This window comes from Numenius arquata, chromosome 15 (genome assembly GCF_964106895.1).
Source record: "Numenius arquata chromosome 15, bNumArq3.hap1.1, whole genome shotgun sequence".
Classification (NCBI taxonomy): domain Eukaryota; kingdom Metazoa; phylum Chordata; class Aves; order Charadriiformes; family Scolopacidae; genus Numenius; species Numenius arquata.
Genome location: NC_133590.1, coordinates 10,203,038 through 10,215,297, shown reverse-complemented (window position 1 = coordinate 10,215,297; position 12,260 = coordinate 10,203,038). Strand labels below are relative to the sequence as shown.

At 41.7% G+C, this 12,260-nt stretch overlaps 1 protein-coding gene across 1 annotated transcript in view; it reads right to left on the bottom strand.

Moving 5' to 3' along the window:
* SLC18A2 (solute carrier family 18 member A2) overlaps positions 1–12,260 on the bottom strand; it is a 28,394-nt gene continuing 16,134 nt past the window's right edge. The window contains exons 9-15 of the mRNA XM_074158889.1: positions 9,907–10,002; positions 6,522–6,600; positions 6,223–6,274; positions 5,713–5,776; positions 4,446–4,565; positions 3,761–3,894; positions 1–1,175 (exon numbers count right to left, since the gene is read on the bottom strand). Of these exons, the coding sequence (XP_074014990.1) occupies positions 1,065–1,175; positions 3,761–3,894; positions 4,446–4,565; positions 5,713–5,776; positions 6,223–6,274; positions 6,522–6,600; positions 9,907–10,002 (656 nt within the window). The 3' untranslated portion in view covers positions 1–1,064. The remainder of the gene's footprint in view (positions 1,176–3,760; positions 3,895–4,445; positions 4,566–5,712; positions 5,777–6,222; positions 6,275–6,521; positions 6,601–9,906; positions 10,003–12,260) is intronic.

Sequence of the window (12,260 nt, the reverse complement as noted above, 5' to 3'; positions counted from 1 at the left end):
CAAGTTGATATTTTAACTTCATTTTTTAAAAAATAACTATATATTGAATTTGTAGATGTGTACGCAAATCATGTAAACTAAGGTTTTTTTGTTTGAACTGCTTAAGTTACCGGCTTACTTTCAGTTCATGCAAAGACTAAATACTGTGATAGTGCAGTTTTTCTTAACCAGTCACCTAAGATGTATCTAAAAATAAAGTTGAGACGGTAAAATTAGAAGATTCAAAAGATAGATAGAAATATAATAACTATTTTTATGCTGTTCCTATTCCCTTTAAGGGAAAGGACGGGTGCACATTCATACCTACTTGTTTACCTGGTGATGTGTCTTTGGGGCTTCATATTGCACAGCTGGTTAGCTAAAACTTCGCTAAATAGTACTGACTAACAGCTATATGCTCCTCTGTTTCAAATACTATTCTCCCCAACATTCCATGAGTGGTTCAGGGAGAGCTCATTTTTGAAATCGACAAAGATTTGCCTTTTATTTTAATAATACGTGATCTGAAGTTGATCAAAAAACCTCTTAGTGATGTCCACACTCTGAATTCCAGCCTCCAGTTTCTCTGGGTGTACGTGCTTGGATACGGTTTAGAAGGATGCAAATTGGGTAAGTTTTCTTTGAGCTTTGCTCTTTTTTTTTTTCTCTATTCCTTTCTTTCAATTAGAAAAGAAAGACCCAAGCTCTTGACAATAACTCATGACTCCAAACAAAATACGAAATATCGGGTCAATGAGTTGACTTTAAAAAAACCAAATATTTAAAATTCACATTTATACAGATTTATGCTACACATTTAATTAAAAATATAGTGTAATATTCAATAAAATTAAATACAGAAAATAAAGATTAACACTATACAAATCCTCTATAAAAGCTTCTCCCCTCCTTATAAGGCGGTTAGCAGTCTGCTTTATAACCATGGGCGATGAATAATATACCTTTGGTTTTTTTGACCATTTCACTATTAAATGTACAGTACAACTGAAACCTATTTCTAGATGAGATGTTTCACATGAAACACTGCATTTTGTACACCAAAATATGCCATATGGCTTTCAATATTATTCATCACTTTCATATTCTTCTTCTTCATCACCTATGGGGTAGGACTGGATGTTGTTCTGGGTGTACATTTTTGTTTTAACAGGGCAGTTGTGATCCATGAGTATTGCCTGAAAGAGAAGAGAGTGTGAGTGTTAGCATTGCAGCTTAGCCTCTGGCTGAGGTCCGCGGTTGCTTCCACCACCCAGCCCTCGGGCTGCATCCACCGCTCAGGGATTCACCCGGCCTCCCTCAAAGCGGAACCCAAACTGGACTAGACTCCACTAGACCTTCTCGCTCTGTACAGCTCCCTGAAAGGAGGCTGTAGTGAGGTGAGGGGGGGGGCGCAGTCTCTTTTCCCAAGTAACAGGTGATAGGACAAGGGGAAATGGCCTCAAGTTACGCCAGGTGAGGTTTAGATTGGATACTAGGAAAAATGTCTTCACTGAAACGGTTATCAGACACTGGAACAGGCTGCCCAGGGAAGTGGTTCAATCAATCACCATCCCTGGAGGTGTTTAAAAGACCTGTAGATGTGGTGCTGGGGGACATGGTTCAGTGGTGGACTTGTCAGCGTTGGGTTAATGGTTGGACTCGATGATCTTAAAGGCCCCTTCCAACCTAGACAATTCTGTGATTCTAAAGCAAGTCCATAGGTCTGTGTGAGGTGGGATCTTGGCCATAAAGATGTCACCAGCAACTTTCTATTACCTTACAGGAACCAGTATTTCAGTATTAAGTTGAAATACGTCTACCTGCTCTCTGGATACAGTAATTTACCTCTCCTATATTTCTATATTTAATCACCTATTAAAAGCTGGATGAATGGATGAGAGGAGCCCTCCTGCCTCAAGCTGACCCTCCCTTACTAGCTTTGCTTTTCCTGCCCCTTTCCATGGACCTCCAGAACAGCAGAACTGGGGTCTACTGGAAGTGGTGCCTCAAATATTTTGATTTTGCACCCATGGCAAGCTAAAAGGGATAGTCTATGGGAAGCTAAAAGGGGCCAGCCTCAATATTACAACCTTTGTGATTAATTTCTCATGGGACAATCAGGGTCTGTACTCACAGTTATGTAACTTATTTCATGTTGAGTGTGATTAAGTTTGGTTTTTTAATTAGTTACGCAAAGAACATGAAGTTGGGACCCTCCTTTTGGCTCTTTTCAAACCCCCAAGAGATGGCACATCAGTTCACTGCCACCAGCCGCTTTGGGAACAGGAGTCACTTTGCATTTACGGGGGGGCGAGTGCAGGGGGTGTGTGTGCAGACAGTGTGGAAGGGGTCTGGGCTCCAGGGAGAGACCCAGCCCCTCCAGTGATCACCATGGTACACGTGAAATTCTGTCAGTGACCAATGAAGGACTCTTCCCTGGTTGCTGACAGGGAGATATAGATATGATAAACTTCATTTCTCTAGCAAACAGCGGCTCTTTTTTTTTTTTTTTCCTTTAACTTGTTTAACTTCTCTGTTCCTCAGCCTTAATAAGTGTGTAAAAAAATAAAATAAAAATAAAACAAATCGGTGCAGTCTGCAAAGGTCATAAGAAGGGATTAGCTGGAATCTCTGGGATTCTGCAGTCCAAATATGTGCAAAATGAAAGGTCTCTGCCCTCACATATGCCAATGTTTCAGCAAGACTCATCCTTCCAGCTTTCCTACTCGTGCCGGTACAAAGCGTGAGCAGCTTGTGCACCAGGTTCTGCTCCTGCCTTGCAGAGATGTGGCTCTGCGTAGTAAGACCATGCACATGCAAAATTACGTTTTCACCAAAATAAACAACACGCAACTACATTTTGAACCCAAGTCAACTTCGTTCATCATGAGTGAGGAGGGAGCACTGAGCGGGCTAGTCCTGCAGCTGGTTACAGACGTTGCAACAGAGATTGGTGCTTGTTTTTCAGGATTTTCCCAGCCCTGGAATCACAAGAGGGATTGCACTGCCTTCTCATTCCTGAAGGAGTTTCCCATCCCTGGAATCACAAGAGGGATTGCACTGCCTTCTCATTCCTGAAGGAGTTTCCCATCTTCTTGCTGAGCAGAAGGAAACCTTGTGAGCAAAGCAGTGCATCCCCTCCTGCAGCAAGAGAGCTTTCGAACCTGAGCAAGTATAAACTGATGGGAACAGCAAGTCTTGAACAGCAGCACAGGGGAGCAGATAAAGGTCATTGTATAAAGGGTAAATTGAGCTACAGCAATGGGAAAGAAAGGGAAAGAGGAGAAAGTTATAGGAGGAGAAATGAAGGAAAAGGACTACCAAATCCAAAGCAGGATTTTTTTTTTTTTTGGGAGGGCGACAAGCTAAGCAAACAGTGAGCAATTGGAGGGAAAGGATCCTGCAGGCACCTTCATGGGTGTCCCGGGGCAGAACTCAAGGAATAAGCAGGGGAACTCCAAACTCCAGGGCTTGTGGAAAGTAGACTTTTACATGGACTCAGACAGCAAATGTGAATGTTAATGGGGAAAAAAGTCTGTTAAAGACTGTTAATCACAGTCACTTTTATAACATGTAACTAATAAAAAGCTTTTCTTTATACATCTTGGACATAAAAAGAAGGCGGAGCTCATTCCCAAGATGATGCAGGAGGGTGAAATAAACTGTACTGAGCCCATCTGGGGGAAGTTAGAGGCAAAGATGCAGAAATAAGTTATCATTTGTTTCACTGAAAAAAAAATACAGACCCAAAATCAAAAGAAAGAAACCATGTTATGCTTACCATTTTTTCCTCTTTGGCAGGTGGACTTCGAAGGAAAAAGCACAGGGGAGCGAAGAGGATATCCACAATCCCTATAATTGTCATGAGCCATGGAAATCCAATGGCCTTTGCAATGGCACCGCCAGCAGAGGGACCTTGTATAAATAAAAACCCTTTTCTGCAGATCGCTCAGACACAAAATTCGCAGCAGTCACTTTAAACCACAGTAATTTTATATACAAAACTCCTGCTTTACAAATTGATTTGAGGAATGTAAAGACATGTTTGTAATTACGACATAAACCTTTCTTGGCTCCATACTCCACATTCATCGAAGAAATTAGAGATGTTCCTAGGGACATCTGTATCACTCACTCAAGGAGGCAGAGGGTCAGTGGGGAGTTATTCCCCTTGCAGACTATTCAGAGGACAGCTGTGGTGTCAGTTTTAAATGTTCCAATGCCTCTTTCCTAGGAATACCTTATTTGTGTTCAGGGCCTGACACTTTCAAGCCTCTTAGAGCTAATGAAGTTGAGCACGGCAGAGGGGAACAGATGCTAAACACAATTCCCTCTGTTTTGATTTCTTGTGCAAACTAAGAACCCCCTGCTCAAAGCCTGCGAATGCTGCTGGGATTCACACCTACTATTGTGGTATATTTTCTTCTTTAAACTGTGCATTATAAGCAGGAAAAGGCTGGACTTACCTATGGCAAAGCCCATGCAAAAGGCAACATCAGCTATTGCGTACACGCTGCCATAGACCGACACATGACGCAGATCTACGAGGTAGCCCATAATTGGCATCATGGAGGAGTCCACCATTCCTGGTCATGAGGGAAGGAAACATATATCAGGAAAATACTGTTGGTTTGTTGTGGTTCTTTTTTCATTTTAATGTCTTGGCCAACTATGTGCTAAAACAGGATGCAAAGGCAACTTATTAAAGGATGCTTATTCTTAAATAAGTTTAAATTCTTAAAAACCTGTATTATCCTATTCTTCAATAACTGTTATCCATGTTTTTTATGATCTTTACAGTGAGGTCACACATGGACACGCATGGATGTGTACACATGACACTTGCCAGAGGGCAAGAGAGATGTGAGCTTAAAGCACATCAAACACTTCCCAGCAACCGTCTGTGCTCAGGTTCTTACCTCACGTTACCAGCCAAGTTACCTTTCATTTAGAGGAAAGTTATTTTGTTTGAGCTTATGCTTACTGTAGACCTAAAAGACTCCATTAGCTTCCAGTTAATCAAAATTGCTACAGTGGTTTTAACATGTCTTTGGTTCCCCGCTTTCATTGCTAGCAAGAAATGGCACAAGACAGCTGAAAAAAAACTGCAGAGATACTGGGGATTTGTAGTCACGTCTGTAACTTCTTTCCCAGCTACACATCCCTCGTGCCTGAAGATGCCCCAGAACATTTGCTGACCAGCCAAGCGCTAAAATCCAAGCCATAGCCCCCGCTCCAGCCTGACTGCGTGGTCCAGCATAAGCAAAGTTCACACATTACACTTGAAGAAGAGTATGTGTGTGTGGGCTTGAGAATTCCTACCGATGAACACAAATTTTAGACTGGTTTTGGTGTTTTGTTTTGGTTTTTTTCTACAAAAGTATCTATTTAACTTCTTTTCCACAACAGGGAAGACTTGTGGGTTTTGGGCAGTGCATTGCTCTATTTCTGAAAAGAAGATATAAATTCATGGACAGTTTGAAAGATCTGTTTAGGTCGATGGAACAATTCTGGACAGTCTTCAGAATCCAGCTCATCTAACAGCAGCCTGGTTGAAACTGCCTTGAGCACCCTCCTTTAATCCTTCTTGCTTTACCCTCCAGTTTGGGCCACAGCTCAGGCTTCGCTACTGTCAGGTCAGAATGGCAACAAAACTAATTTTCCATGTAACTCCATATAAAATCATTTTTACATAACCAACAGCCTGTAAGAAGTCATTGTAATTTTTCTTACCAATGGCAAATCCAACTCCAAAATTTGGTGCTATGAGCCCATAAATGTTTTTAGCAAAGGGTACCTATAAAGGAAATTTCAGGCAGTTAATTAAGTCACACTGCACATGCTAACGAGGTTAGCTTTCTTTTTCTAAGACAAATTCTCAGAGTAGTTATGGCACGCTTGGTACAGATGTGCAAGTTAGAGTTTGATCCTTGTTCTGGGCTAGTTTCAGACAACTGTGCCATTAAAGCACTGACACACTTAATATTATGATCAAAAATAAACTTTTGAGTGACAGCTCAAAAAAAGGATCCTCCTCCTCCTTTCAGAGTCATTCTTCCTTAAAATAATTGAAGCACTGAAATTTGAAAGCACTCAAAACTCTGATCTGGAACCTATTAACTACACATTGTTTAACAACATATCACAAAGCAGAAACTCCAGCAAAATCTCACGGGGAAAACACATATTTGAAGATGAACACACGAACATTTAGACGGTTTGAAAGTTACGTGATCTACTTACGCACAAAATACTTATTCCCACAATTAGCATTCCAAGTAAAGCACAAAGCCACCTATCAAAGAAGAAACATCACTCAGAGATGGGTGACACAGAGATATTAGAGCTAATCACGAATGTTTCAGAGTCATGTCTGAACTGCTGAGTTACACAGTCGAAGTAGCAACATGTTCCAAAAAAGTGATTTTGCTAGTATAGAACAAACTTTAATAATTTCCATCATCAATAAACTGCCCTGGGAAACACTGGAAATGGTACACGAACACACTGGAAGATTATTAGTATTTTTAAATGAAGCATACCTTCCCATTTTGTGCGCAAGTATTCCGAAAAGATTAGTCCCGATGAGATAAGAGATACTAGCTGGAAGAAAAGCAACGCCTGAAAAATATGAATGAGATATTTTATCAGCAATGATTTTAGTGAAGCGTTAGAAGAAACTAATAAATTCCAGACACTGCAATTTTGATTTGAACGCATCTAACAGGGTCTTTGTGCATAGCCCTGAAAAAAAAAAAATGAAATCAAATATCCGGTTTGCTGCAGCCTTTTCATGAAATCTAAGGACATCATCTATGAAATGCAGGAGGGATGTGAGGCCTTTGAAAAGAGTTTTTTAAGCATTGGCTACAAGCAGTGGTATGGGAGAGGGGACAGAACAACAAAGAGCACAAAGTTTATATCTAACTACAGTAAGCTTTGGGATAGGTCAAGGAAAGCAACTCTTTCTTGGTTGCATGGCTTATGGAGCATATGCTCAGCACATGCAGCAAGCCCAGAACGGTCAGGGGTGGGTGAATCCCTCCCTGGAGGAGCGATCAGCAGGACTGCTGCTGTGGCTTTGCACACCATGAGCCCTCATCTTAAGGCGAGTTTGTAATGCCATGATATGGTCCTTGGTCAAGCAGAAACCAATGCCAAGCCTATATCAGTAATTTAAAGGTGAAAAAGCCTTAAAAACACAGTTTTGAAATTATTTAGGCAATGTATTTACAGCAAAAGTTAATTTAAAAACAATCAGTCATTGGTATAAATTTTAAAAAATAATTATCTGTAATGATTTGCAGATGAGAGCACCCGAGTAAATTCATTCCTACTTTGATCGAAAGGTACCCAGACCCTCCCATCTCCCCCACATCCACTGGGAAAAAGATCCTGTTGGGACAAGCATTTTTTTCTCTAGTCCTGAGATTTCCACAGCAGCAGCTGTATCTGGAGTCGATGCCAGCTGCACAGTGGCCAGAAACATCTCTGGTTTCAAAGCCAATTACAGCCTGTACTTGAGGATTCATCCTCTCCCTACATGTAAGCTGCAGGGCAGGACCCAGCCGGAGGGGGAATGTTAAAGGAAGAAATGCTAATAGAGAGCAGTGTGCCATCGCCCGGAGAGCACCAGGGAGGATGCTGCAGGCAGGGACTGCCCTTGAGGAGAAGACCTTGTATGAAAAATATCTGAGAGGCAGAGGAAGGGGGTGGCTGTGCCTAATGCTGGACCCTTGTGCAATGGTGTTGAATGGTTCATGTGTCTTGGAAGAAATAACACATAGTATTTTTCTGTTGTTCCTGTTAAATTTTGTGGCTTCTTAAGAAAAATAAAGCTGGGAATCCTGACAAAACTGGGAAAGTCTGACAAATTAGCACATGCCACGACAAGCTTTCCATTCGGTCACTGTTAAATCAGGTAATTCAGATTTAGACGGCAGCTGTGACATTACGGTACAAAATCAAACATTTCCTTTAAGTGTATATGCTCCTCATCTTTCACCAAGACAACATAGATTTTCTCATTTCCTGCCTATCCATCTTCCTTCCTATCTCTCTGATATTCATAAGGAAAAAAAAAAAAAAAATCAAGACGTAATTTTTAGCACAGCAATATCCTGTGATTAAAAACCTTGTGGGTTACAATGGTGATGCTGGGGAAACATTTTCACCTGTGTAACCACCGCTACTTCAGTACTGCTCGGAGCTATCTGTTTATACCAAATGGGCACATACAGCAGACCTTGACAGCTGTAAAAAAATACAGAAAAGAATACCGCAAAGGCTCGTTAAATAAGACTTGCAGGTTTGTGTGTAAGATGTGGAATACTGAAGCAGAACTGTAATTTTCTAAATAAGCTTTATGCACAGTAACATTAATTGATCAAATCAAGGTTCTTTAAACCTTCTTCAGATCATGCTTCAAACAGCTGGATCTCCAAATTGCATAAGATAATCATTTGCCTAAAACCCTGCAGTTCAAGTTATAATTTAAGAGGCTTAAAAACTTTAATTAATGTTGTCAAATCAGACAAAGCGCAATTGAGTCAATTACTTATATCATTACGTGGTAAAAGTAGTCTTAATTTAAAATGGGTATTTTCCTTCTAGGAACCTCTATTCAACTAAGAGATTATAAATCTCATTTCCATTGCACCAGTGATATGAAACTCTAGTGAGGGAGGCAGATAAGCAATCTTTCTTTTTCTTCGTGAGGCTTAAAACGTCTAGGTTTGCACGTTAATTTTGCTGTACTACAGGCTAGCGGTCATTACCGTGTTTGACAGCACAGCAGCACATCAAGGACTGCTACCTATGGCCACCCTAGAACTCAGTTTGCATTAATCAGAACTAAGGTTTGTGCTTTCGATACGGCATAGGGACACCTACATTAAGGCAGAGTAGGGATATTCATTGGACGCTAGCTGAACATCATTTTCATGAAGGACTTTTTCTTTCAAATGCCATATCTTAATACTAAAAAATACCTTAATGAAAAGTCACATCCATGAACATTTGTTAATGTTATCAAATATACATTGCGTTTTTAACAGTAACTCTTTCCCACACCCAAGAGGATTTACATTAACCTCCTGCACACAGTTTGACACTCACTGGAAGTTAGTCTGTTTTTCTTCCCCTCCTTGTTCACCGAGAAAGTAACTGCCCCCATTTTACTCTCTGGTCTAACCTGATACATGGGACAAATTCCCAGTTTGCCTGTGGACACTGGTTTCCCGAGACTGCACTACAGGTCATAAGGTGATCCAAGCTGGGGGTCTCCCATTGCTTTCTGTGGAATGGGATGATTAAGTGACCATTGGAAGGATGTCACATCTCTCAGATTCAAGGGGAAATGCTCCTCATGCCCTCAGTGGCTACATTTTAAGTAAAGCCCATCCTTTGTCCGCATGTGGCCATGAACAGCCGTAGAGGGATGATGTGTTGGAGCGGGTGTGCTCTGCACCAAAAGTACTGCACCCGCTGCAGATTTCTGTGGCTGCCTACTCCTGCCAATTCAAGCTAAGACTGAGGAAGGATGCCCTCTGGGAAAAACCCCAAAGAAATTGGTTCTGGGGCTCACCGGCCATCTCACAGCTGCCCCAACCAACACTCACGGCTAGATTTGCTGCTGGGGCTCCCAAAGGAGCCGGGACAAGTCATGGCTGCCTCCACCTATTTCTTCTTGTAGTGTGAGTGCTGGCCCTTAGTGGAACCACTACTACAGTAACGTAACGTCAATCCACTACCTATTTTTCTTACAAGCTGATGTTTGCAATTGTGTCAGTGTAACACTGACAATTTAAAGACATTTTAAAAAAGAAGACTACCCGGAAGCGTATAAGGAGACCATCATTAACAGGATCAGAACTGAAAAGGTCATTAGGCAAAATATAGCAAGGCAAATAATATACTGTACTTTACCAAGTTGCCATTTCTTTGAACACATGGTCTCCATCATCCAGATGGGTAACGCTGGTTCAAGCATAGCAATCGCCATGTTTGCAAAGCAGATTGATCCTTAGAGAATGAAGGGGAGGGGGAGGGGAAAAAAAAAAGACGTAGCAATTATTTCTTTTGACTATGAACAAAAAAACATGCAAAAAATGAATGCTTTTACATAAAACACTGCACTTTTTTACAGTCCTATTTATCATGCATCAGATGTTGATTAATGTTAAATAGAACAGAATGTAAAATCATTCTTTATATATATTTCTATTCTCCTAGAAAACCTACAATAAAGGTTAAGCTATTTCATAATGTGAAAGTCTGCAGTGAGCTTGATGACATTTAAAAAGTTCAGGAGGTTTGACTGTTGTACAAATGATTAACTAAAACCACAATATTTTGGTCTCTATCTAGTCTCCTGGGGCAAAAACGGAGCCTCGCTGTGTAAGAGGCACAGGCTCTGACCCTCTGCCTCCATCACCTGAGACTGACTATGATGAGATGGGGAGGTCTCGATCCTAAAAATACCAGGAGACAACCACAGAGCTGTCTGTCCCTACAAAAGGGAATTTTGTGCTGAGATCCTGTAGCTGGCAGCCAGTAATTCCACGCAGCAAAGCATGAGTCTGGCTGAGCTTGCCCAGCCCTATGAATTTCAAAAGCTTCCAAATCTCTTTTGAGTTTCTGGACCTTCAGTCCCCCAGATTCAAAGGATAACAAGCGGTGGAGTGCTGATTCAGTCCTGCCCGCCGGCTCAGCTCTGCCCTGCTCCACCGCCTGCGGATCCAGGCTCCACTGGGTTTGCGTCAAGTCCATCTGTCCTCAGGAGTGCACTTCAGCTTTAGCATGGGGATTATTAAACCCCCAGGTATTTCTTTGGATTCGAGATGCCTTTCCCACTTACTCAAAACACCCCAAGGCAGTCAAAGCCTAATGCAGGGCAACAGGGCACCTCTCCTCTGCTAATCCCTCACAAAATGGCTTTCAAGGGAGTTTGGAAGTCACTGCTAGAAGTAACAGCCTCAACCTTGTGTTACCACTTTTCTTTTCTTCCTAATATTTATAATCTCTGAAATTTAAGAAAATCTTCTAGTCTCTTACAGTCATTTACCATCCAAATTTTACATTTGAAAAAAAGACCAACAAACCCTCATTTGTCTGAGGTCAGAGAAACATTATTTCTCCTGGAACAAGTTCCTCATCATACAGTTCAAAACAAAATGAGCACTGATGCCATTCTTTGCTCAAACCTGTCAGAATATATTAGACTGTGCATCCACGATTCCTAAAATGAACTCGCAGGCCAGATGGCTCACTCCCTTCCCGGGGCAAGCAGAAACCGGTCAGTGCTGCTTTACCCTACGGACGAAAGGTTAGATCTGAAGCCAACCTTTCCACTCTGGTGCAAGCTCCCACTAGGGTAGAGTCCTGAGGAGCCCCAGTGGAACACCTTGGGGCTGCCCTCTTCCAAGCAAAAAAAAAAAATCAGTCATACTCCAGCGGCTTCCTTGATGCTGGAAAAACATTTCAAGCCACACAAAGTGCAGCCAGAGGAAGCAGGGCCTTTCTAACAGAGACAGCTTAAATAGCAAAGGTCTTATTAACAAACTTCACAAAGAAATGAGAAACAGGTGTGCATGCATGTGAGGCATTTACTTCTCATGATGTCAGGAAGCATCACCAGAGCTGACCAAAGTATTCTGGTACATGGTGACAAAGGTACTTCAGATCTTGAGGACATACCCCAAAAGAAAAGTGAGAGTCTGAGCTGGTACTCTGCAAACTCAGAGCAAAGTCCAAAAGAGATCGTGCTACCTTCGCAAAGCTTCCCCAAAAGAAGATAAGAATATTTTTTATCTCTGTCTTGCACGGAGCTGACCTCTCTTTAGAGGGCCACATCTCAAGAGCGTAAATCCTACATTGTATCTTGTTTAAATGTCCTGTGTTGGTCAGAAGCTGTGAAATTGCAGCCCTCCAGCTGGACCCATCTCTGCAGCTGAGAATCCACTCAACTTTTGGCAGAGTGCCATAGATGTCACTAGTATTTTTCTGTGAAAAAGCAGGTATGGAGTGAAAAGCTGTTCTATACCTTCTCAAGAACCCATGTGATCATGATGATATCTGTCTCAACTCTGGTTTTTGGATCTGATAGTTTAAACCAACTTGCCTGTCAATGCAACTTTGTCACCTGGTAGCAGGTAAAGTTGCTTTAATCCCTGTCAGTGAGGTCTGGCTGCAAGAATGACGTCGACTTCATTCACTGAGCTCCTCTAGCAGTGATAAAGAGCATCAATAATGTTTCTTTAGCCTGAGTCAGTGAGTACTGG